A 27,276-nucleotide genomic window follows, 5' to 3' on the forward strand; every position below is an offset into this window, starting at 1 on the left:
AAAAAAAATCGCATATCAGTCCCGCCAAATGTTATTCCTAAGTATGCCCATATTTTTTTCTTCGATCCATATGACAAATATTTGATGTAGTTTTTTTTTAAGTTTTGTATGTACTGTTAAAAAATCATCAGTTAATTAAAGAATGCAAAATTGTTTCAAATAAATTCCACACAAAAGTTAATTTTAAGTAGACACTAAAACTGTAACTTTTTCTGAAAGTTCGTTCCCGAAAGGTTATTGGTTTCGTCAACCCGAGGGATAACAGCCTTGAGCAATGCTGCTTTGTGTTAGGGGTTAATTTCCTGTGGATGATATACTTTCTTCAAATGATCCTTCAAGTTGAAATTGTCAGAACTCACAAGAAATCGTTTTGAGTTGCTTAGCCAAAAACGGCTTGTACCTCTTTTCATCACCGTCGTCCTTCGTCAAGTCACTGTTGTAATTAAATTGGAAACTTCCCTTTCTCAATACCACTTTTCCAATATACCAAATGCACGAGCTAATGCGGAATAATTTTATTCAGCACCTATTGCGAAACACCAAAGGCGTAAGAGTGGAAGTTATTCAGTAGCATATCCAAGACTTCAACTTTATATTTTGCTTTTCAACGACGACCTTAAAGTCGGGGTAGAAGCTGTCTGCGACCATAAACATCTGCCCATATCCAAAATACTTGAGAAAAATATGATTACTCCTACACCAAGTGGTTGAAAGTGAGACTGGTATGCGATTATTTTGCTACTCGATGGCCTAAATAATCGCATATCAGTCTCTTCCTTATTTTGAATTGTAATTTTCACGAACAAGGCCATTCTTTGATGAAGAAGTTATGATCAAGGTCTATTTCATTACATTATGTCGGAAAAATAAGAATAACCCACCCCAAACAGGTGAAATACCCAAAATAAGAAAAATATCTTCAAGCGCTGTTTTCTCAACTCGATGATTTTCCAGATGTAACTTATATGCTATTATAGGCAGTACAGGTGAGAACAAAGAATTCTCTCGACGAAAGAGTAGCGAGAGCTCGCACAGTCTTTTTGATTTTGTATAAGGACAAGAGAAAACGAAGCAATTCTACGTCGCAAGCAGGTATGAATTGCATAAGTTTTATGAAATTTTGAGTGTATAATGCGTATCTTACACCGCTAGATAAAATAAAGAGATTTGGTCTCGTTTTGGGTTTTTAGTTGCATATCTGTTCTGTGCTGTTACCCAGCTTAATTATAAACAGAACGCACCAGCGGGGTAAGATCGTCCATGCTATTACTTTTAGTCATTATGGTGCACTTTTTGGTATTAAAACTTAATAAAGTTGGATTTAGGGGCGTTTTTCGCTTGAAAATGCGTTGCGGCACCAACTTCGAAACCCCATATCTTGTGAACAAAAAATAACACCAACTCGAAATTTTGTCAAAAATAATTGTGATTATTTTCAGATTATTCAGTGCCCCAGAACATATTTTTTGAATATATTGTTTTTAATTGTTACTATTGAAAACCAAATTTTTTTCTCCAAAAAATATTTTCATAAACTACAACTTAACTACAACTTAAGAACTACAACTTGCCCGTAGTTGCACTCCGTGATAGGTCGAACCATTAAAATTGCAAAATGTATTTAAGGTATTTATGCAATATTTTTGAAGATATAGCTATCTATTAAAAAAAAATATTGACCCGAATTTCAAACGACAATAACAACTTGCAAACATACTCCATCTCAATAAAAATTATAAAATCAACTTCCTGAGCGAAACTCTTGAAGTTTTTAATGTTTTTTTTTGTAAAAAATAGACGTCGCGATTTTTGGTGATCCGCTTCACGATTCCTGAGCCAGTCTTTTTAAAAAATCACTTCAACACATCGGCAAAGCTGCCTACACTGCTCGCAACTGTTCAGGAAGCCTGCATTGAGGCTCGCGGGTGCTAGTTATTCGTGCTTTCTCTCACGCTGTGCGCAGGGTGACGTAGGCGGGGCGCGCCATTAATTTATTTGGGGTTAATTGAAGCACGTGAAGGATGCACACGGGCACTTTATTATTGAACAGTATACACAGTGTCTTTGTTGGCACGTCGATGTACGAGCAAGTGCTTTTGAATGTAAAGAGATTTATCCAATCTCGCTGGTGATGTACCGCATTATCGTATGTTTACTTTTGAAATGATTATTCAATCAACGGTTCGCGATATGTGGTTGTTTGGATTCTTTTTTTGCATCGGAACCGTTGATGAAATCCTTGATAAAAATTCTTTACCAGATAATTGCTATAAAAATAACGTAGGTGAAAGGGGTAAGAGTTAAAACGTTCACGGAATAATGCTGGGTATCGATGTGATATTATATCAAACTTCCATAATTTAATTCTATGGTAATAGGTAATGTTATATAGATAATAGTTGTCAATCAATCTATCCTACAATTCCCACTCAATGGAGTTTTGTATACCCTATACGTCGAAACTATTTCCATCGAGTGTTAGTAGAAGTTGAGTTTTTATCCGAAAAGCACTATATTGTAGAAATGAAAACGAATCGGTTTACGGTGGTTCGGTATTGTTTAGCAATGTTCTATCTTCTGTCTATTTTGCTTGGCTTCACGATTCATCTATTCAATCGTAGTAAAAAAGAGCTTCAGGTTTCCAAACTTTTAACGTGTTACAGTGTCGGATTGAGTATAATTCCTTGCATGTACTATAAAACGGCTAGCGAACTGTTGGCGCTCGGGGGCCAACGCAGCACCGTTACTGTTGTGGTCGACGCCATTGAGTCTATACTGTTAGTTTACTCGATGTTCATCGGTACAATTCGTCGATATTTCAAGCATTCCTTGATGGAGGAGATTTACCGAGATTTTAAAAGTATACCTGGTTCTTTTGGGTTTACTCTAAGGAAATCATACGAAGAAGCTAATACGAAAGTGTTGAAAAAAATGTTAATCAGTATTGTTTTGGTAACATTACCAATGGTGTGCATTTGCACGCAGAAACTTGTAATTCTAAAACAATCAATGGATTATTTAGCTATGTTTACGTCACTATATCCCAAGCTGCTGATGGTGAACATTGTTGGATGGAATTATCTGATGATTATATACGTGCATCGACTGTTCGAACTAATGAATCAGAAATTGATAAAACTGCATTGCGATGTAAAGCGGGAGCTTGACATTGACAGCAATTTGATTCACCACCAAGGAAAGCATGCTCAAAATCTTAATAAAATTGTAACTCTGCGAAGCCGAATTGCTAGTTTAGCACTGAAAGTGGAGAAGTTGTCAACCTATACGATGCTTGTCATTCTTACCTTGATTGCAATTTTAACACTTGGTCAGGTTAGTAACGGTTAATGTATTGTGTAGTTACTAGACGTTGTCGAACCATATTTCCATTTGTTTTTCAGACGAATTTTCTATTTATTAGCATATATCGTTACTTTCGCTTCAATATTAGTGTGGGAGCGCCTATGAATCTGGCAGTAGTGTTCATGTGCGTTTTAAACTTATACGAAGCCTATTGTATAGCGAATGCATGCGAGATCACTATGGAACAGGTACTTGATGGTCATTCTGATTACTATTATATTGTATCCAGTATATTGTAAGTTTTGCTGTGAGAAATTACTTATGAAAGCTGTATATTTCTCATTAAACATATTGAAAAGCAGATTTGTATTCACTAGAGCAAACCGCAAAAGCTCACTATAAATTGATCAAAATGTGACTTTTACGTAAATCCGATCATTGAATTACGAATAACTTAGCTGTAACAGACTTTTTTTCTGCAATGAACGTTTTAGGCAAAAGTTATACCTGAATTCGACGTAGAATTATGTCTTACGGTAACAATCTGTGATAGGGGTATAGATTTAAATACCGAAAACATAAAGAGCGTCACGAAAATTCTCCAAACTCGAATACCAATAACTCAGTTAGTTTTGAACGATATATATTTATTATTATTTTTTTTTATTAAGAGGGGGATTTGTTAGTAGCTTAAGTATTTATGATAAATATTAGTAAATAATGAGTATGTGTGTCCAATCACAAATGGTGACTTCTCAACACTGTTAGAAATTTGTAATTTTAATTGTTAGGATTTGTTTGTTTCCGCAATAAGGACTTATCATTCGTAGGGATTTAAACCTACTTGTCAGAAAAGGGGAAGTAAATTTATGACTAACTTATTGGCTATAAAGAGAGCTTATCGTAGCAATAGAGAATTGCAACGATTTTTGTCGAAAATTGTTAATAATTTTATTTGACATAGCTTCTAATGGTTCAACACCAGTAAGTCTATGTAATTCGAGTGTACCAAACCAAGGAGGACGCTTCAAAATCATTTTCAGAATTTTATTCTGAATCCTTTGGAGCGTTTTCTTCCTTGTTGAATAGCAACTTGACCAGATCGGTACAGCATAAAGCATTGCTGGTCTAAAAATTTGTTTGTAAATCAAAAGTTTGTTCTTTAAACAAAGTTTAGAATTCCTGTTAATGAGAGGATATAAACATCTCGTATATTTGATGCACTTGGCTTGTTTACTCTCAATGTGCTCTTTGAAAATAAGTTCTTTGTCGTAAATTAGTCCCAAGTACTTAACCTTGTCAGACCAACTTAAAATAACCCCATTCATCTTGACAACGTGATTATTGTTTGGCTTGAGGAAAGAAGCCCTAGGCTTATGCGGAAAAAATATCATTTGAGTTTTAGAAGCATTGGGAGAGATTTTCCACTTTTGTGAGTAGGAAGAAAAAATATCTAAACTTTTCTGCAATCGACTGCATATGACACGAAGGCTTTTCCTTTTACGGAAATGCTTGTGTCATCGCAGAACAATGACTTTGTGCATCCTGGAGGCAAATCAGGAAGATCTGAAGTGAATATGTTGTACAGGACTGGGCCCAAGACAGAACCTTGAGGCACACCTGCTCTGACTGGAAATCTATCAGATTTTGAATTCTGATAGACAACCTGCAGAGTTCGATCAGTAAGATAATTTTTCAAAATTTTGATTAGGAAAATTGGAAAATTAAATGTTTGCAATTTCGCAATCAAACCCAAACACTGTCGAATGCTTTTTTTATGTCTAAAAAAGCAGCTCCAGTGGAATAACCTTCAGATTTGTTAGCTCGTATCATATTAGTATCTCTGAGCAATTGATGAGTTGTGGAATGCCCATGGCGAAATCCAAACTGTTCATCTGCAAAAATTGAATTTTCGTTGATGTGTAACACCATTCTGTTAAGAAAAATTCTCTCGAACAGTTAACTTATTGAAGAAAGCAAACTGATTGGTCGATAACTTGAAACTTCAGCTGGATTCTTATCCGGTTTTAAAATTGGAGTATTTTTTGCATTTTTCCATAATTTGGGAAAATATGCAATTTTGAAGCAGCAATTGAAAATTTTTACTAAAAATTCCATTGTGCTCTCAGGGAGATGTTTGATTGATATATTAAAGATTCCATCGTCACCAGGTGCTTTAATATTTTTGAAACTTTTAATAATTGAATTAATCTCATTCAAGTTAGTTTCTATTATTTCTGCAGGTTAAAAAATCTGGGAAGAAATTAAATCAAATTGACATGTGACTTTATTTTCAATTGGACTCACAAAATTCAAATTTGAGTTATGAACACTCTCAAACTGCTGAGCAAGTCTTCGAGCCTTTTGTTCATTGGATACAAGAAAACGTTCACCATCTTTTAAAACTGGAATATGCTTCGAAGGTTTTGATTTCTCAGAAAATTTTGATTTCTCAGAAGAGTAAATCTATGTTTAATCTCTTTCTGTGAATCTTTATAAATAGTTTTTAAAACAGGGTCACGAGAACGTTGATACTGACGTCTGCGAACATTTTTCAAACGAATTAGAAGTTGAAGATTTTCGTCATTTATTGGTAAATCGAATTTCACTTGAGCCTTTGGAACAAAATAAGTTATTGGAAGATGGTCAAAATCAAAGTCAGCATGTGTGATCAAATCACCACATACATGACTTCGATCTGTTAGCACCAAATCAATTTTTGAAGGGTTTCTTACAGAAGAAAAGCATGTAGGACTATTCGGAGACAAAATAGAATAGTATCCTGAAAAACAATCATTGAATAAAATTTTGCCATTGGAATTACTTTGAGAATTATTCCATGAACGATGTTTAGCGTTAAAATCGTCGATTATGAAAAATTTCGAACGATTTCTGGTGAGTTTTTGTAAATCACCTTTAAAATAATTTTTGTGCTCGCGTGTGCATTGAAATGGTAAATATGCTGCGGCAATAAATAAAATCCCAAGTTCAGTTCGAACTTCAATTCCCAAAGTTTCAATAACTTTCGTCTCAAGATGGGAAAGAGCACGATGTTTGATTCGGCGATGAATAACAATTGCAACTCCACCGCCGGAACTCTGAATCCTATAATATCTATGAACCACGTAATTGGGATCATATTTTAATTTAATGTTAGGTTTCAAAAATGTTTCAGTAATAATTGCAATATGCACATTATTTTCTGTTAAAAAATTAAAAAACTTTTTTCATACTTAATCAATGAGCGCTCTATCATACGTAACAACTTTGTGGAAGAAAGTTTTTCTCTAAAATATTGCTATAGAGCTCTAGACCCAAATTTCCCCCTAAATCTGGTTTCTGGACCATTGATAAATACCTTTCATTCTAATACAGCGAATTTTCTTTAACCCTTAAAGGCGCGCGACGTGAAAAATCATCTGAAAACATAAAATTTATGTTTAACAGGTTTACTGCCTTAAAACTAACCAATATGCATAAAAAAATTGAAAGATTCACTTTTTAATGTGCACATATTACCATGTTGTTTTTAAACAACACTGTGACTTTATAGCAGAATAAAGTCTAAACAATTACTTTTGTTAACAGTAGCTTTAAACTTGACCTTTTGTTAGTATAATTTCTGATAATTCAGACATTTTCACTAACCACTAACCTTATTTTAAAATTTATTTTCAAAGACAGTCACCACCAGTCGGGAATCTCGCCATGTTTTTTTTCGTTTCCGAGATTTTGACAGCAAAAATAAAAACAAAACATTCAAATACAGTACTTCCAGCTGTTAAGTTTTCTTCGTTAGGGTCTAGAGAGCTGTTCTAATGAATTATATTCCTGAAAAATACTAAAATACGTATATTTTAAAACGTTTTTAGTAGTGTTGTTTTAAAACAACATTGCGCATTTAAGGCTTAATACGCGAAAAGGCAACCTCCTATAAAATATTTAATTGAGTACGATTTAGTATTAATTAAACATTCCTCCTATTTGTCTTGTTGAAGTTGGCTCACTCACCGATCACAAAGCGGCAAAGATGTCACATAATTCTTTTTTCTGCAGTTACAAGCTCGTGGAAAAAAATATCGAGAACGAATTACAGTTTTAGTAGAAAATTTGAAATTGACATAGAATTTTATGAACATGTTAACATTCAATTCAGGTCAATTTAAACATTTTATCTGTATACAGAATCAATCAGAAAAAATTTGATCAGTTTCAAGATACCAAAGAACAACGAAGATACCATATTTGAAAGTTATATGTCTGTTATCTTCGAAAATGAACTGGGCTAGAGTGATGCACAACATTAGCCTCAGCAAATAATGTTTGCATAGCGTTGTTCAATTACAAGTAAGGTTATGTAAAGTAATATTTTCTTGCAAATGCTAATTCAAAAAAATAAATTCAATTGAAAAATACAAACACTAATGTCGGAACTCTAATATCAAAATGAAAAAAATTTGGTTTTTTGTTGTCATATTGGACTAAATTCATTTAGCTAGTGAAATATAATCATCAGTACAGCTCGTTTAACTACCTATCTAAAGATCTGTGCGGAGCATTTTGGTTTTCTATTGTCTTTTAAATACCCTATATTCAGTTATTTAAATAAATCTGAAAAAAGCAGAGTGTAGAGTTAAAAAATAAACAACGCATTTTGTTGTCCCCGGCGGCACAGCGTATTTTGCGGCACCCGAAAAATCATATTGAATTCTGATATTTGCTGCTATACGAAAGAAGAAGAAGAAGAAGAAGAAGACGACGACAATTCAAACGGCAATTCGATTGTGTTCCACGCCCCACTGTGCGTCAACAGCGGCAATGTAGTTTTCACTTGGCTTGACTGCACAAAAATGAACATCGAGTTTTTCTGCACTGATAGACGACGAGTAACCAGCACTCTGTTTATACATTGCTCGGTGCAGTACTGTTGCCTGTGCCACCATATTCTCCTTCAAGACATCAGTTCTATTAACATTAACATATTTTTTATCAGCAGAACGTAATACTGTCTGATAGTGGAGGTGGTTACGATCTTTCCGAAAAAGCTTCACTTTCAAGACATGAAAATAGTCTAAGCTCATGGAAGCTAACATTAGTTGACCTATTAGGACGGGGAGATTTCGTCAATTTTTTTGCCACTGCTATACAGGATATCACAGCAGGCAGTTGGTGTCTATTCATGAAGTCTGTGCCAGGCGTGCTCGCATAGGATTGGTACATTGTTGGTGAAAATTCGACCATGAAACTTTTATTCAATATTCACTGTTTAACAATGAAGTGATAATGAAAATTAAAGAATCACAAAATTGTCCATCCTTTTATCAATCCAACGACATATTGATTATTGTGATCCATCATGTGGTTACATCAGTATGACCGATTGAATTCTTTCATTCCGACGTTACATCTCGGTATTAGTTTTCGCGGAATGTATCTCGATATAGTGCGGTTAGACGTAGTCCTACGTCAAAATGAAAGTTTATAGCTCTTTAACCATATCCGTGAATTTAAATGCCCCTAATGAAGATAACTTTTTCAGAGACTTAAATGAGTTTTCCCATGAGCCAATATAGAACTTTTGTCGAAAAAATGCACAGTCAAAAAAGACAAAATACCAACTAATGGGATAACTTACAGAATCGGGATGATACCCAGTGACCTTAAATCGATCCCAGGGGCAAATTTTGAAATTCATTGTTGCAACTGCAGCTCCCGGAAAACATCATAAAATGGGAAGGTAGGGTAGGTACAAGACGCACCAGTTGGGTAAGATGGCCCATGCTATTAATTCCCCAAAATACTCACAAAAGCAAAGCAAAGCCTTGGTGCCACATTCCGATTCGGAACTTGACCTTCTGTTTACAATACACAGACTTCTCAGCCAACCGTTAAGTGTACAGGAAAATTGCGGGGCTAACGCTACGATCCTATTGACACTAACAGTCTCTCCCGAGTCAAGACTCGAACCTATGACGACTGGCTTGTTAGGCCAGCATCGTACCTCGAGACTAGCTCGAGACTAGCTGCGTGCAACCAAAATACTCACACATGTGGCTTTTTATGACAAATTCTTTCGCTTTTCCCATAAAAACCCAGCTTTTCTACAGTTCCCATATAAAAAAGTGTGCCACAATGACTAAAATACTCAAAAAACTTTGCAATCGGCTGTGGCTCTGTCCAACATGTAATTGTTCATGAATTTAATCTAAGCTTATGATTAGGTGACTTGTAAATAATACAAAAAAACTGTGGTTCCCTTAACCTTTACACTTTTGGAATTTATAACACTATGTGTATTTCAATTTATTTCGCCAACTTTCGTCAACTTTTATTGAAAACGATCAAAATTAAAATTGGGGCACAATGCACTAAAAAGCGCTTGCACGAGCTTGCTTGATAACTTAGGGCACATTCCGTTGCTTTCGATTTTACTTCTGAGACTTCAAGTGCTTCTCACTACGCGTGCTGATTTCTGCTAGTGGCAATGTAGCCGTCTGCTTTGGAGCAAATTAGCCTTTGTTGTGGTGCGTTTTGGTCATGGGCTTGTTTGGTGACAATGGTAATTTTTACTAAAAAAGACATTGAAATCGAGTATTTTAGAATTAACCTGTAAATCGCGCAAATGCTTAACTGGTGCGTTTTGTACAATCCTCTCCAACCTTCCGTCGTCGGCCATCCGGAACCGGGTATTCTTTCGATGCTCTGATTGTTGTAAATGCCACACGCTGCTTTATTTTAACTCTAATTTGATTAGGATCTACTCAGTTTGGTATTCTTATGCAAAATGTCAAAAAATGAGTTATCGGGTACTGGATAATTGAGTAACATTTACCCAAATTTTCATAATTACCATGTTTACTCAGTTTTGAGTTATTATCCATGATGTTTACTCACCCCTGAGTATATGTATATGTCAAAAGTTTTCAACAGCGATATTATCTGTTTCCGAAGAACAATTGGTGTAGCTTTTTATTCGTTTGCTAGCAGTATGTATTCGATCTTTCATCAAATCAATAATTTCCTAATCAATTACATTACAAACAACATGTAACAATATTCCATAAAAATTTCACCCCAACATCATTATTGCAGAGGATTTGAAAACATAAAAAACATCTCTTCAAAATGAACAACCGCATGTTGTGTGTCCTGCGATGCCGTTTTAAGTCGTCCTTTTATTCGTGATAATGAACGGAAACATTTGTATCGATGTACAGTGCCCAATACATGCAATCGATACAATTTAAATCCTTCGCAGTGTTTGGTGACGGATGATGACGGATTTTCTGGTGTGCGTACTGTACAAAAACATGAGCCACAGTTCACGGGCAACTGTGAACCGGTTGGTTGCCGCATTATATAAAGACACGTGAATGATTTAAAACTTTTATAATGTTTCGATGAAAAATAAATCTATGATTTTGATTGTTCTGAATTTATTTTATTTATTGAGTCAGATTTACAAAAACCAAAAATCATCAAATTTCCAAATTTAGGCAAACTGGGTATCTTGTACTCATTTTCGTTAATTCCTGGTTTGCATAAACAGAGTAGATTCTAATCAGTTTTTGACGTATGACGCCCTTACTCAGAAGTGAGTAACCGTAAAAGTACTCAAATTAGGGTACCTCCACTTTTTTCAAAAATGGGTCATATCTAACTCACTTTAGAGTAACAAATAATGAGCGTGCAAGATGTTGGAGATGCCGAAACGGGCGTATCTGGCATCCACTAAGTGCCGCACGATGTCCGTTTTCGATGCGGCAGGGTAACGTTTTTTGAACGCGCACATCTCTGAACGAAGCAGCTTCATTGTTTGTACCCCAGTGTTTGACTGATAAAACTGTCAATTTTTTCCTGCTGACCCATGGCATGAGTTACTATGATTGGAGGTGATAAATGCAACGTAGCGAATTATAGAGGCATAACTTCTTTGCGAACGATATTTCAGGTTAAAATTTGTTATATAGATGGTTTTGTTTAGGCGACATTTTTTTTTTTTTTTTTTTTTTTTTATAAGGGGGGATTTGTTAGTAGCTTAAGTATTTATGATAAATATTAGTAAATAATGAGTATGTGTGTCCAATCACAAATGGTGACTTCTCAACACTGTTAGAAATTTGTAATTTTAATTGTTAGGATTTGTCTGCTTTCGCAATTAGGACTTATCATTCGTAGGGATTTAAACCTACTTGTCAGAAAAGGGGAAGTAAACTTACAACTAACTTAATTGCTAACTTATTGGCTATAAAGAGAGCTTATCGTAGCAATTGAGGATTGCAACGATTTTTGTCGAAAATTGTTAATAATTTTATTTGACATAGCTTCTAATGGTTCAACACCAGTAAGTCTATGTAATTCGAGTGTACCAAACCAAGGAGGACGCTTCAAAATCATTTTCAGAATTTTATTCTGAATCCTTTGGAGCGTTTTCTTCCTTGTTGAACAGCAACTTGACCAGATCGGTACAGCATAAAGCATTGCTGGTCTAAAAATTTGTTTGTAAATCAAAAGTTTGTTCTTTAAACAAAGTTTAGAATTCCTGTTAATGAGAGGATATAAACATCTCGTATATTTGATGCACTTGGCTTGTATACTCTCAATGTGCTCTTTGAAAATAAGTTTTTTATCATAAATTAGTCCCAAGTACTTAACCTTGTCGGACCAACTTAAAATAACCCCATTCATCTTGACAACGTGATTATTGTTTGGCTTGAGGAAAGAAGCCCTAGGCTTATGCGGAAAAATTATCATTTGAGTTTTAGAAGCATTGGGAGAGATTTTCCACTTTTGCAAGTAGGAAGAAAAAATATCTAAACTTTTCTGCAATCGACTGCATATGACACGAAGACTTTTTCCTTTTACGGAAATGCTTGTGTCATCGCAGAACAATGACTTTGTGCATCCTGGAGGCAAATCAGGAAGATCTGAAGTGAATATGTTGTACAGGACTGGACCCAAGACAGAACCTTGAGGCACACCTGCTCTGACAGGAAATCTATCAGATTTTGAATTCTGATAGACAACCTGCAGAGTTCGATCAGTAAGATAATTTTTTTAAATTTTGATTAGGAAAATTGGAAAATTAAAAGTTTGCAATTTCGCAATCAAACCTTTATGCCAAACACTGTCGAATGCTTTTTCTATGTCTAAAAGAGCAGCTCCAGTGGAATAACCTTCAGATTTGTTAGCTCGTATCATATTAGTAACTCTGAGCAATTGATGAGTTGTGGAATGCCCATGGCGAAATCCAAACTGTTCATTTGCAAAAATTGAATTTTCGTTGATGTGTGACATCATTCTGTTAAGAATAACTCTCTCAAACAGTTTACTTATTGAAGAAAGCAAACTGATTGGTCGATAACTTGAAACTTCAGCTGGGTTCTTATCCGGTTTTAAAATGGGAGTAATTTTTGCATTTTTCCATAATTTGGGAAAATATGCAATTTTGAAGCAGCAATTGAAAATTTTCACCAAAAAATCCATTGTGCTCTCAGGGAGATGTTTGATTAGTATATTAAAGATTCCATCGTCACCAGGTGCTTTCATATTTTTGAAATTTTTAATAATTGATTTAATCTCATTCAAGTTAGTTTCAATTATTTCTGCAGGTAAAAAATTCTGGGAAGAAATTAAATCAAATTGACGTGTGACTTCATTTTCAATTGAACTCACAAAATTCAAATTTGAGTTATGAACACTCTCAAACTGCTGAGCAAGTCTTTGAGCCTTTTGTTCATTGGATACAAGAAAACGTTCACCATCTTTTAAAACCGGAACAGGCTTTGAAGGTTTCTTAAGAATCTTCGACAGCTTCCAAAATGGTTTTGAATATGGTTTCAATTTTTCAACTTTAGTCTCAAAATTTTGATTTCTCAGAAGAGTAAATCTATGTTTAATCTCTTTCTGTAAATCTTTATAAATAGTTTTAAAAACAGGGTCACGAGAACGTTGATATTGACGTCTGCGGACATTTTTCAAACGAATTAGAAGTTGAAGATTTTCGTCAATTATTGGTGAATCAAATTTCACTTGAGCCTTTGGAACAGAATAATTCCTGGCATCAACAATTGCACATTTTAATGCTTCCAAAGCGGAATCAATATTCACTTCGTTTTGCAAATCAAGCTCATTATTGAAATTTCTCTCAATATAATTTTTGTATCTTTCCCAATTAGCTTTGTTATAATTAAAAACAGAGCTCATAGGGTTTAAAACTGATTCATGTGATAAAGAAAAAGTTATTGGAAGATGGTCAGAATCAAAGTCAGCATGTGTGATCAAATCACTACATACATGACTTTGATCTGTCAGCACCAAATCAATTGTTGAAGGGTTTCTTACAGAAGAAAAGCATGTAGGACTATTCGGAGACAAAATAGAATAGTATCCTGAAGAACAATCATTGAATAAAATTTTGCCATTGGAATTACTTTGAGAATTATTCCATGAACGATGTTTAGCGTTAAAATCGCCGATTATGAAAAATTTCGAACGATTTCTGGTGAGTTTTTGTAAATCACCTTTAAAATAATTTTTGAGCTCGCGTGTGCATTGAAATGGTAAATATGCTGCGGCAATAAATAAAATCCCAAGTTCAGTTTGAACTTCAATTCCCAAAGTTTCAATAACTTTCGTCTCAAGATGGGGAAGAGCACGATGTTTGATTCGGCGATGAATAACAATTGCAACTCCACCGCCGGAACCCTGAATCCTATCATATCTATGAACCACGTAATTGGGATCATATTTTAATTTTATGTTAGGTTTCAAAAATGTTTCAGTAATAATTGCAATATGCACATTATTTACTGTTAAAAAATTAAAAAGCTCATTCTCATTGGCCTTCAATGAGCGAGCATTCCAATTTAATATTTTAATTGTTTTATTTAAAATCATTGCTAAATTTTAAATTAGAAACAATTTTAATAGTAAAATTTGTGCCTATTTGAATGGCTTCAAACATTGATTTTGCCTGCAACATGGCGTTCATAAGATCGAACATTGCCTGTTGCAAAAAAGAAAGTTTACCTGCCGTAATAGGCCCCAGGCAGTTGACATTAGAAAAAATATTTTCGGCAGCAATATTAGCTGGAGTAATAGGTGTACAATTATTTTCTAGCGTGTTTTGCTTACCCATATTAACAGTCATTTTCGAACTACCAACACTAGGCGGTATAATGTTCGAACTACCTGTAATCTGTGCATAAGTTAAACGGGTATGCAAAGGAGTAGGTAAACTATGCGTCAATGGTACGCTTGGAGAATTTTGTTTTGAAGTTGGTTTTAATTGAGAAATTGAATTTTGTTTACCTTGCCTTGCCTTAACAATTGCTAAACGGACTGGGCATTGATAAAAATTTGACATATGGTTGCCGTTACAATTCGCACAGCGAAAATTTTTACTCTCTTTCACAGGACATGTGTCCTTTTTGTGAGAAGAGTCTCCACAATTAAGACATTTTTGGTCCATGTTACAGAATTTGGAACCATGGCCATAACGTTGGCAAGTACGGCATTGGGTGATATGCTTCTCACCTCCGCCATACTTCCTATAAGTTTCCCACTTTACACGCACATTATACAAAGCATGTGCTTTTTCAAAATATTTTAAGTTGTTAACCTCATTGCGGTTAAAATGAATTAAATAATTAACAAGGGAAATTCCAGTTCTCTGACTGTTTTCGCCTCGTGATTTTTGTTTCATTAGAATTACTTGGGTAGGGGCTATGCCAAGTAATTCTGTTAAAGTAAGTTTGATCTCATCAACGGTTTGATCGTTGGTGAGACCTTTCAAGACAACCTTGAACGGCTTGGCGTTCTTGGTGTCATATGTAAAAAATTTGTACATCTTGTCAGTTAAATACTGAACAAGACGATCACGACCCTTTACTGAGTCGGCTAATAAGCGGCATTCACCTCTACGGCCAATTTGATAGGTAACTTTAACGTCAGAAACAAACGTTGAAAGTTCCTTTTTGAATATATTAAATTCAGAAGAAATAGTTACCACAATAGGTGGAACTTTCTCCTTTTTTAAAGATTTTATATTTTGTATAGTTTCATTATTGGTAACTTCCATTTCACCAGCTTCTTGCTCAGGCAAAATATCAAAAGGATTGTCACTACAGACACTCGATGTGTCAGAAAGAGATGCCTCTCTTTTCCTCCCCGCAGCGATGCGAGGTTTCTTTTTCCGTCCAGCCATTTCAGGTGATACGAAAAAAGTTAAAACAAATGTTAAATTCAAAAGTAGGTAGTCTTGAGAAAGACTGATGGGAAATAACTTTCAGGTAGTCTTTAAAAGACACACTGACAAAACACAAACTTTGAAGCTATAGGCAGTCAAAGACCAGTCCACAAGCAACCGAAAAAACGTCTGATCTGTAGGACAGTTCAAGACGCACTGGTGAAAAATTTGTTTATTTTGGTTCACTAGCTGCTTGTTGCTAAATTTGCCCTTATTTGATCGTCGTTAGACCGATTTCAATTCGGTTTGCTGCAAAAGCTCAAAAACTAGCTCTGAAATTAAAAGCTTTGTGGTTTCCAGCGAATTCATCAGTATTTCTTTAATGGTATGGAATGATCATTGTTGAAAATTACATTTTTTGAGCTTTTATCAAACTATACTCACCTAATGCAAAAGTTGCTTTTAAGAACACGTTAAGGTTGTTTAGTGTTGTAAGAGCAATATCTTTTGATTAGTATTTTTTATCACGAATTTTCAGATGATCAATTTCACCCCATTCCACGGTATATCAGCACAGTACAGCACCGGCTTTTCTGAAGCGGTTCGCAGAAACTAACCTGATAGATTTTGTATCTTTTTGCACAAAAAATATGAAAGAAAAATATGGCACAAAATATACAGGGGTGACACTGCGCATTTCGTTTCGAGTAACTCGAACAATTTTTCGACGTTGCGGGTTACATGAGTCGAAGGACAAATGACAATGACAGCTCCTTTTGAGCTTAAAGCAAAACTGGTAGTATGTGCCGTGCTCGAAAATAGCGAAAATCGTTCGAATCGTGCTGTACTATGCCACCTCAGATCTGAGAGCAGCTTTTAATATTGTTAGTCATACAATTCAATTGCATAAGTTAAACAAGTTGGGTTCTTCTACGCGATTCTGTAGTTGGTTGGAGACATACCTTGTGGATAAACAACTATAGCAACAGCTTGGTAACTGCTGTTCCAGTCCATTCATAGGTAGCTCTGGTGTACCTCAAGGTAGCAATCTCGGGCCATTGCTATTCAGTTTGTATATGAATGACGCAGCAAAATTTGTTTGGTAATTGGTGTATGAGAAATTGCTTGTTTCGGAGTGTGGGTTGTTTAGCTATATCAGTTTTTTATATCATATGAATAAGCTGCATTTTCTAAGCAAAACGTGATTTTAAAAAAAAAATCTATCGTTGTCTTTAAATTTTTAAATCACTGCTTGAAGCAATTTTTATTCTTCATTTAAAAATCGAAGGACAATGATGTAAAATTTCGAAAAATCACGTTTTACTCAGAAAATTACACTCTTTTAGCTGTGTAGCTGATATAAAAAAAATCAGAAACCCGTGAATTGCTGAACAACCCAATTGTTGTGTCATCAGCTACTATCGAATCAGAGATGTAATCCTCTTCGACTGTGAAATTTCTGGAGTTAAACTTGATAGAGTAGACCAGCTCTTAGAGCTATACTTGACGAGAAGCTAACTCTGAAGTCTCATATTTTGGCTACGATCGATAAGGCTAATGCTGCCAACTCCCATCTAGCTTCGATGGTTCGCCAGTTTAACTTACATGCACATTTATTTAGATTCAACGAGCTGTCCTATTTGTTCCGACAACGTGTTACTGCATCTGCTAATCTTATCATGTATAGTTAAATAATCTTCTAGCAGTCATTTAAACACATTCAGTTCGATAAATAAGTAAATAATAACTCGCCTAATCAATAACCATAACGACATGCTCAACAGCCTATTCCAGTGTTCACATAACAAATTGCTGCTGCAAGGGTAGTTTCGTCAGTGCATATGAAGGTAAACCCATGAAAAATCGGCTGGCTTTGCTTTTTTTTATGCAAACATAAATATGACTTTTCCCGGAACTGGGATGATATCCAGAGGCCGCAAAAAATCCCTGTAACCATTTTAAATTTCTTCAGGATCGCCACAGTTTAGATAGTCTATCATAATCTTGGCGTTAGAGAGATTGAGAGAAAGAGGAAGAGAGAGAGAGAGAGAGAGAGAGAAAGAAATAGGAAGAGAGAAAGAGAGAAACAGGAAGAGAGAAATAGGTTGAGAGAGAGATAGAGAGATAAAGAGAGCGACAGAGAGAGATGAAGAGAGAGAGAGAAAGAGGAAGAGAGAGAGAGAAAGAGGAAAAGAGAGAGAGAGAGAAAGAGGATGAGAGAGAGAGAGGAAGAGAGAGAGAGAGAGAGAGAAAGAAGAAGAGAGAAATAGGTTGAAAGAGAAAGAGATAGAGAGGTATAGAAAGCGAATGAGAAAGAGATAGAGAGAGGAAATTAGAGAACGAGAAAAAAAGAGAAAGCGAAAGATAGAAAGAAAGAGTGAGAGAGAGTTTAAAGAGTATTATTAGGATTTTTCAATTACGCGGTTTTTTTACGCATTGCTGTGTTAATTCAAAAATCTTTACGCGAATTTTCGAATTGACGCGGGTTGGAAACCAAAATCGTCTAAGTGCCTATTGAGTAAATGACGTCAACAAAAACCTCCGTACTGCGAAGGATCCGGAATGACCGTAAAAAAATAAAAAAATAAAAGGACACTTTTAAATACTTATTGTAAAGCGTCGCGGGTTTTTTCTTAAGCCTTTTCGGCGGTTTATTTTATGCGATATTTTTGATTAACGTGGTTTTTTAAACGGATATTCGAATTAACGTGGTTATTTTACGAGGTATGTATCCCTCCGTTTAAAAAAACAGACTGTATATTGTATCCAAGTTCATCGTCGGTGATACAAAATAATCCTAATGAACGTGAAATTGCATTCATCTATTTGTTTACCAAAGTAAAAGGTATCGTCAATACTTCTGGAAATTGTAGCATGTTACACTACGATGAAACTGTAAATGTACAGTATGCTAAAATTTGTCGAGTTATAGAAAAATTCCAACGTTATTTGAATTTGAGAGAGAAACATGGAAGAATTCAGAGTAAGTTCGTCTAATGGGCCAATTCAACGCAAACACAAATTTAGCATCAGTTTTTTGGGATGCAAATCGAACTTCGATCGCGAATTTAGGAGCTTTCCCTCTTCTGGCTGCTAAAATTCCGACATCACAAGTTGCTCTGATTCACATTACGAACTGTAGCACGATGCTATTGATGTTTAATTTTTTTCGTTTTCAGTCGCGTAGAACAGCGGAAATCCTGTACCGGTTTAATATGCTGGACTTAGACATACGGCTGAAGCAAAATGTATACCAAATAGTTCCTGGTGGATGATCGCGAACTTATAACAATTTTCAATCAACTTTCAGATCGAACTATTTCTGATCCAACTGATCCACCAACCTGCCAAATTTACGGCGCTTGGGATTACAATTGGCTACACGACGCTGTTGTCGGTGAGTATTTGAAGAATGTGTGTTATACAGAGAGCTTTCATTCGATTCTTCCCGCAGATAATTTCATCAGTTACGAGCTATCTGGTCATAGTTATTCAGTTCGAGATTGCCAGCAACAACTGCAGCGGGAAACAATAGTAAACCCATGCTTTCGCTTGATTGTGGAATACCTAAACTTTATTTCATCAATAGCTTTTTTAAGATATATACTTTTCAAAGAGAAATAGTTAACAATAATTTATCATTTTTCTGTTTCCTGTTTCGTATGAAATATAGACAATTATAAGGTATCACGCTAGTGTACATAGCACATAGAACATAATCATAAGCGACTAAACAGTTGGGATCTCCACGAGAAAAATAGAAGACTACTTAGCAGACTATATGTAGGTAGTGCTTGTTGGCGCTTTCGAATGCGCCGATAGCATTGCCTTTCCTTTACTTATGATTGTAATCATAATTATAATAACAGGTGTTTGTAACGAGACGAAAGAAGCTGATGTTGTACGCGGATCCGAAAAATATATAAACATTTATCGATTTATGGAATGATTTGCTGACTATCCGTAGCTTCTTGCGGTTCGATCTAAGTTTGATTGTTTTGCATGGACGCAAAGTTTCAAGCTGTTATGCTCAAATAAGTGCTTGGAGGTGTATTAACCTACATGCTTAGAAATGAGGCAGATCATAAATGCAGGTTGAAATGGGAAAAGTGTAAAAATGTAAACTGCTTACTGGTGTTCTATAAGTGTTGACTAACAATTCGATCCGTTTTATATCTAGATGTGTCAATTTGCCTACAGTATACGCGATTGGTCTAATCTAGCGCATCCATCACACGTACAGTATTCAGAGTTTGTTCATGTGTACAATTCGACTAAGCCAAACAAAACGTACCTTCAAAATCTTGCATATTATGCATTACATTTATGTGAGTCTCTTCACTCCAGTAAAGTAGCGAAAACAGTGTTCTAAAGAGCTCACCTAACTTTATCTAGGACACATCTACAGTTCCCGTCACAGTAGCAAACGTTTATAAAGGTTTCCAATTATACAGTTTCCATCAATCTAGTTTGTTTTTCTTCGTGCCATCTGTGATGTACATTTTTACTTTCCGTCGATGTTATTTTATTTACAACACATTAGGAATTATACCAACTATCGCGTGATATGTCCCGCCGGGGTATCCATTCTAAGAACACCGAGTTGCTCGAGATTTCATTAAACAATTTATTTACACGTCACATTATCTGTAGACGGAAAATCAAAATTTAATATTGGCCGTAAAGCTAGTTTCAAGAAAATTTGCAAAACAATAAAAAAAAACCTGCACAATTGTTTTTATAATACACGTTCCTCCTAGGCATATTCGTAACAACTGGAAAATAACAAAAAAAAACTTGTTCGCGATTAGATGCAGATGTCGATCTAAATCCATTTTGCTATTAGCAAGAAAAATGGGATGCTTTAGTCTATGAAATTCTAGCGTTGGCGTCGGCGAGATTAATGGACAAACGCAACGTGTTGACCTTCCTGCGGCTGTTGTTTTCGTCGTCGGTGAAACTAGCGCTCGTAGTCGTCGTCGCGTTCTGCTCGTCTCAGGCAATTTCCTTAGCAACTGGCACAATGGCTTCCCAGTACTTCATTTGCTACAAAAAGGCAAACAGGTCATTCACTTAAATAAATGCACTTGGTTTAAAAAAATTCTACCTGTTGCTGATGTGCCATTTGATCTTCTAAATACTTTATGATAGTGGATTTGAAGTCACGAGCACGAGTTAGCTCGAAACGTTCCATTTCTCGTTTAATTTCGCTGGAAATATTGTCAAACTCTTTCTGACAACGTTGGACCTTAGCTTCCCACTGAAAGAAATGGAATATTTATTTAAGTGAACCTTAAGCTGTTTGAAATATTTTACCTCCTCGACTTCTTTCTGTGCCAAATCTAGCTTATCTCGTCGCTCCTGCAGTTCCAATTTGGCTTTGTTCTCACGTTTTTTCGTCAATTGCATCTGTGCATGCTGCCAGTTTTGGAACACCTTAACCCGTTCGTGGAATACATCTTTAATAGCTCCGAATAAACCGATGTAGTCTTTGATCGTTTCCGACAGGATGTACAAATCCGAGTTGGCCTGTTCGGAACGTAGCAATTCGACCTTCTCTTCTACGTCCGCCAACTGAGAGAGAGCTTGCGATAGTCCTGTGTGCTCTTCACAGGTACTCAAGAGGGCGGCTGATTTCGCTACACCTCCCGTCAACGTGGCCAACTCGCGACGATGGTTAACTAATGCCTTGATGGCCGAATGCAATTTCTGCATGTGAGCATCGATCGTTTCAACTTCGTTGATCTTGTCGTTAAACCACGGATCGGTTTCATCCATTTTATAAGTTATTTTATTGACTGTTTCACCGACTTTGTTGAATAATCTCATAACTCCAGCTCCGCTGAGAGCTGCCGTGTTAACTGCCCGGGGTAGCTCTTGGTCACTCTCAAGAAAGTTTACAAAATCTCCATCTTGACAGAGGAAAGGATGTTGCGCAACCCGGTTAAGAAAGCGTTCTAATGAGGCACGACGATTCTCCACCCATTCCAGATTGATACCGGTTCCGGGTTCGCTTTGCGGTTGACTGCTCATTTTAACTTTAGTCGTTCCGATGATATTCTTTTCCGGGGCAGGTGGAATGATGCGACCAAGTCGAAGATATTTACTAACCAGTAAACCATGTAAGCCGAGGAAATCGCTAAAGCGGCGCATGGTGTAAAACTGACGTTTTTTGAATTTTAGAATATTAGTTTTCGTTGAAACTCTAAAACAAAACCATATCATAACAAAGTTGCTTAGCTTTTTTCTGTAGAGTGTAAAACTTACTTGTACGCTAGGTACGACCCCATACCATCTCCCACCTTTTGTGGGTCAGAAACAGAAATTTCAATGAATACATCTCCAGATTCAGTGGTAGGAACATCCTCAAGCACCGGTGAAAGTGGTTCCTATTTAGATTAGAAAATAAAACATAAATTTTATCGCATTAAGCTATTCTTTTCGTGATTACTCGTACCGAAAGCTATGCTACTTGTGAAGAAAAATTAGTTCAGTAATTGAAATTCAGTTTAGACAACTACGTTTAAGTACGTATAATATGAAAAATATCATAAATATGTATATCAGAAAAAAACTATGAATAACATGGAATCTAGTATTTTTTTCTAGAATAGTAAAATTCATTGAAACTGGTAACTGTTTAAAGGTTTAGTATAACAGGGAGCAACCGTATTAAAGCTTACAAAACCCGCTTTATTTAATAATTATAGTATCTGTTTTAACCAATAAAACATATTCTAATAAAACTTAATTCATGTGTGTTAATGTGAATGTAAGAAATGCAAGTTATTCACTTTTATATCAGTTTTAATTCTAAGAATTTTTGGTTTGCCATGAATAAACAATTTTTTTGTTTGTGGTCGATATTCACCGGAGGAAATTTAATTCATTTACTGTACCATAAGTAACGCCCATTTGGTAAACCCTGGCTTATCTACTAACATAGTGATAAGCGATTCTCAAATACTGTACACATATAAGCAGAAATGTTTCCTATAAGAAAATAAAGCTTATGAGTGATTCACCATACGCTTTTCCACATTCACTGCAGCGATTTCAAATCGGCCACCAACGATTAATCCAATTTATTGAATTGCTTCTTTCGTCGCTGAGCAGCGAGAAAAGTGTACCATTTATGCTGTGCGAAATGTTTTCTGTCTTTTACACGTACTTACACCTTGACAAGGGGTAATAAAACCGCGATTTAGTCAGCGGAATATCTTGCATACCTGTATTGCCGACTCGAAGATATCATTCTCGTTCTCATCATCCGGAGAAGTGATATCTACGTTGTCAAACAGCGGTGGTTGTCCCGTTTGTTCCTGCAGGTGTTCCTCGCCAGTTCCGTTGTTCTCCATCATTTTTCTCGTGCGGTTTCCACTGGTTTGAAGAGGCTACAGAGGCACTTCCGAATGAACGACACGCCTTGTGCACTCACTTATTAGCGTTAACACAAGAAGCTACTCGATGTTCTAAAGCACCGCTTATCTTTTGTTCTGCTGTCTTACTTATTTCGGTTCTATTCTGGTAACGTTCCGAGATACCAGCACAAAATTCTAAAACGCCACTTTTGTTCGTCAGCAAAGTAGCAATTTGTGCTGATTGTGTCAAAAGCAGAAGAGAAGAAGGAAAAATCATCGAAGGAACAAGGTTGTCAAATTGACAACAATGAAGTTTGGTCTCGACGTTCTTTTCAAAAAGACGTAAACAAGCAATTTGCAAACATTTAAGAGATTATTGCTCGATGACGTCATGAAGAAAGTGAAGAATACGAATTTGAAAGTTTTAAATATTTGTTAGGGAATTAGAATTACGTTGTCCTACGATATGAACTTTAGTAAAAATTTTGACAGTCACATGAACTTTCAAAATTTTCGGATCGGATTTTTTAAACATAACGCTTCTTCCTGTCATAAATTTTCATTTTATTCTATTTTTGAAATCCACACAATTGGGTCCTAAAGTTTTAAACGGTTTTCTGATGTTTATATATCACCTAAAAAGTGCAATTTTCTGAGCAAAACGTGATTCTTAAAAAATGTTCATCGTTTTCCTTCGATTTTTAAATGAAGAATAAAAACTGCTAGAAGTGCCTTCAATGACAGTTCTCTCATATACCGTACATGGGCGAAACGTCATCTAAGACCTTTCGAGCAGTTTTTTTATTCTTCATTTAAAAATCGAAGGAAAACGATAAACATTTTTTGAAAATCACGTTTTGCTCAGAAAAAGCGGCTTTTTCTAATGATATATGAAAACTGGTATAGCTTTAGGATCCAATTGGTTTTCACTCTCAACAAAAATTCAATTTGAACACGTTACACACTCAAAATTTATTGCCGGGTGTTGGTATTTTTACTGAGACCGGCACCACTAAGTGCTCGTTTAAAAAAATAATGACAACTGTCACAATTTTTCGTAAATTTCGGTTCACTCCACTGAAGTTCCAGCTTGAAATAACCATAATCTCGGTAATATTTTATGCCGAATTTTCAGTTAGGTTGAACCGAGATTCAACCGAGCGCTCAGTGGTGCCGTTCTTGACAAAAATTACCGAGACCTGGCAATAAATTTTAAGTTTGTATGAACAAACTTCCCTGAATTGTCAAAAAATGCGGTTATTTTACCGCAATGATCTATACTACAGACGGTGTTATGAACAGATACGCAAAGAGTGAGGTCGAAAACTCCAAGTGAACCGTCAAATCGAGGCTCCAAGTGTGCAAAGTAAACAAACTCATGCGTGTTACTTTTCGTACAGAATGTGTGTTGCGATCAGTTTAAATTCTTTGAATCACGTGCTATTATGGTTCCAACGAAAAATGTGTTCGTCATGTTCATGTTATGAGTGATGCATTGGAAATTATTATAATTGTATGAACAAGCATTGAAACTTAGTAATATATCCTTACAAAGTTTCGAAATTTCATTACACTTTCTGGTGCGTATGAAAAGTCATGCGAAAATAAATGTGGTTGCCAGAATTGTTTAAAATAAAAAATTAGCAAAGGGTTGCCATATTTACTGCTTTTCTCTTTGCGTATCTCTTTATAACACAGTCTCTAATCTATACCAATAAAATCTGAATAGGTATGGAGAAGGGTTGGAATTTCAGGTTTTAAGCAGTGTTGCAAATCGAGCGAGAAGCAAAACATTTCTCCTCCTTCCTGCTCGAGAACGACTCAGGAAACAATTTTGTTGATTTATAGCTTGTTGAGCTGCTATTAGACGGGTTTCGGCTGAATTAAAGCTTAATCAGTCATTATACAACCAAATTGTTTGTTGGGGAGACATATGCTACGCTTCTCAAGTGTTTTGCCCACACGGCTTCGAGATACTCTTTATTCTTCATGCATTCCCTTGAGTAGTACCAAGCACGCACCGACACGAAAAACTTTTGCTACTCAGCGACTGTAAAAGAGTACGCGTGTTCCTGCTAGCGAGTAGGAGTACTCGACTAAAATTGCTCGTCTTAGGCCGTTTACATATTGGCGCGTTCTGCGTTGCGAAGGCGATTTGCTCGCCGTAAGTTAATGCACAGCTCTACTTAGGCTGACCAGATTTTCTCGGGATAAAAACGGGACAAATGGGTTCAAAAAACGGGTTACATGATAAGATTGTTTTGAAAATTTTTACCAATCAAAGCATGCAAATTTGCTTTGATCTACCTACCTGATACTAAGCGTTTGAAAAAAATTAGTGTAGAAGAGAGTGATTTTTACGTCCTGTATGATCGATGTATGATCGAGATTTTGACTAACAATTATCATGCTCTCAAGTTTCTATCGCGACTTTTTTGTCAGGGGATGTCCTTTCCATTGATGCGGTGCTGGCCTAACATGTATTCAGTTATATTAAAAAAATCCCGGCTACTTGTAAAGGGGCCATCCACATTAACGAACAACCGTGAACAACTGCCCATATAAATTCTAAAAATTTTGTATGGACCGTGGACATCACACAGACCCCCCCCAAAGCTATCCACGTGGTATGTGGATGGTCCCAAACTTATAGACCATTTTACGAACTGACAGGTGTCACGGATCCTGCTGATATTGCTGTTGCTTTTACGTGCGTTATGTCAGCGGTTCCGAGCTTTCTGTCAAAATTTCATTCATGAATTGAGTTCAGAAACGTCTCGTAAAATGGTATATTTTCCATTTAGGAAAATTTCAATGCAAAGCTTTATTTAACAATTTTTCATGGCGTACCCGAACACGGTACGAAATGGCAAAAAGACGGGACGGTTTAAAATATTCGAAAAAACGGGACTGCCCCGTTCAAAACGGTACGTCTGGCCAGCCTAGCTCTACTAGCTCACTTTCACAACGCAGGAGACGCCAGTATGTAAATGGCCTAAGGCAAAACCAGCAGAAGCAAACCGCTGCCGAAGTAGTTTGACACCCTATTATTTTTTTGTCCCTCTGCAACCATCGCAGAGCATCTTGAAGCAATTGTCTTCGGCTAGCCGTTCTCTCGAGTAGGGAACTGGGTACACACGAGAAGAACAGACAGGAGTGTGTGCATAGTCGGTGTTAAGTCAGACCGGACCAAGTCACAAAATTGGAAAAAACGAGATAACGATAGTATTGGATAAATATTTTATTAAGCTACATCACACAACAATCAGATTTTATTTATCTCTAAAACAGCAGAAATAACAGCATGATTTTTGTCTGCATGACCAATGAAAAGCGATCACAGTGTTCAGTCAGAATGGACCAAGTGTTTATTTTCAAGGAGACTGCCTTCGGTCAGCTATTGATAAAAGCGAACGAACGGAAGAATTTTCAAGCGTTTTTCCGGATTTCTTTGTATCAGAGAACTCTTTCACTCACCCCCCATCGGAATCTGTCGAGTTTCACGTACTGCCGTGGTTTTGAATGTGTTTTTGAACCGTTAATTGCTGTCACTAACATGACCTGATATCAGCCTTATAGTGTGCAGACAAAATGAACCATGTGTTAAGCAGAAAACCATGTGGTTGGTAAACGGCTGGGCAGTGCGTACCAGCAGTACACCCGTACTAGTTGGCATAAAATAGACCCCAGTGTGGTCCAAAGCATAATGCCCACCAACTCCTATCCCTACCTCCACGTGGTACCGACTGGGATACGAGCAACCAAGGGAAGATCGGTGAACCGGTGGGAACTTGGTCGTATGCTGACAGGGAAGGGGGAGCTGCTCTCCTAGGAGGGCAGCTTGTCCGAGCGTCTGTTCCCCATGTTAGGGGCGGCTCAAACAGCGTCTGATCCGGAGCGGACGGCTGAATTATGAAATGCGGCGTCTCGCCAGATACACCCAAGACGGCAGCCCCGTCGCGAGACTAGGCATCCGCAGCCCGTGTGTAAGGCAGTAAGGCAGCATGCCGAAACCTTAAAATACTACGAACAATCAAGAATTGAATACGGACCGGAACAATTGGCAACGACCTAGGCGACGAAATAAGGACGACGATTGGAAGCTCGGTACATGGAACTGTAGATCGCTGAGCGCCCCGGGTGGCGACCGGATTCTGCTGGATCAGCTAGAACCCCGCCACTTCGACATCGTTGCGCTCCAGGAGCTTTGCCGGAAAGGAGAGAAGGTACGGAGGATGTAGCCGCAAGGCACAGTACTACCAGAGCGGCGGCACAACCAATGAGCTGGGTACCGGCTTTATAGTGCTGGGCAGGATGCAGAGTCGTGTGATCAAGTGGCAGGCGATCAGCGACAGGTTGTGTTTGTTGAGAATAAAAGGCCGGTTCTATAACTACACTATCCTCAATGTGCACTGCCCTCAC

The 27,276-nt window shown here is 36.7% G+C and overlaps 2 protein-coding genes across 2 annotated transcripts; one reads left to right on the forward strand and one right to left on the reverse strand.

The window, feature by feature from the left end:
* The first annotated feature begins 2,523 nt into the window (after positions 1–2,523).
* On the forward strand, positions 2,524–19,393 carry LOC129728294 (uncharacterized). The gene is made up of 5 exons (XM_055686728.1): positions 2,524–3,333; positions 3,402–3,551; positions 18,673–18,741; positions 18,804–18,890; positions 18,948–19,393. The coding sequence occupies exons 1-5, from the start codon at positions 2,524–2,526 to the stop codon at positions 19,026–19,028; spliced, it is 1,197 nt and encodes a 398-aa protein (XP_055542703.1). The 3' UTR covers positions 19,029–19,393.
* On the reverse strand, positions 19,040–23,131 carry LOC129731242 (sorting nexin-2). Its single transcript, XM_055691083.1, has 5 exons — positions 22,723–23,131; positions 21,761–21,882; positions 20,810–21,698; positions 20,601–20,753; positions 19,040–20,539 (listed from the first exon to the last, which is right to left on the reverse strand). Exons 1-5 carry the CDS (start codon positions 22,852–22,854, stop codon positions 20,489–20,491), a joined length of 1,347 nt encoding a protein of 448 aa, XP_055547058.1. The 5' UTR covers positions 22,855–23,131; the 3' UTR covers positions 19,040–20,488.
* Positions 23,132–27,276: the final 4,145 nt, after the last annotated feature.

The sequence above is a fragment of the Wyeomyia smithii genome, chromosome 3 (assembly GCF_029784165.1).
Source record: "Wyeomyia smithii strain HCP4-BCI-WySm-NY-G18 chromosome 3, ASM2978416v1, whole genome shotgun sequence".
Lineage (NCBI taxonomy): Eukaryota > Metazoa > Arthropoda > Insecta > Diptera > Culicidae > Wyeomyia > Wyeomyia smithii.

Coding starts and splice junctions, on each gene's coding strand:
- LOC129728294 (XM_055686728.1), top strand. CDS start 2,524: ATGAAAACGAATCGGTTTACGGTGGTTCGGTATTGTTTAGCAATGTTC. Junction 3,334..3,401: donor CAATTTTAACACTTGGTCAG/GTTAGTAACGGT, acceptor TTTGTTTTTCAG/ACGAATTTTCTATTTATTAG. Junction 18,891..18,947: donor GCTACACGACGCTGTTGTCG/GTGAGTATTTGA, acceptor TTCTTCCCGCAG/ATAATTTCATCAGTTACGAG.
- LOC129731242 (XM_055691083.1), bottom strand. CDS start 22,854: ATGATGGAGAACAACGGAACTGGCGAGGAACACCTGCAGGAACAAACG. Junction 21,883..22,722: donor TCTTCGAGTCGGCAATACAG/GTATGCAAGATA, acceptor TAATCTAAATAG/GAACCACTTTCACCGGTGCT. Junction 21,699..21,760: donor GGGTCGTACCTAGCGTACAA/GTAAGTTTTACA, acceptor GTTTTGTTTTAG/AGTTTCAACGAAAACTAATA.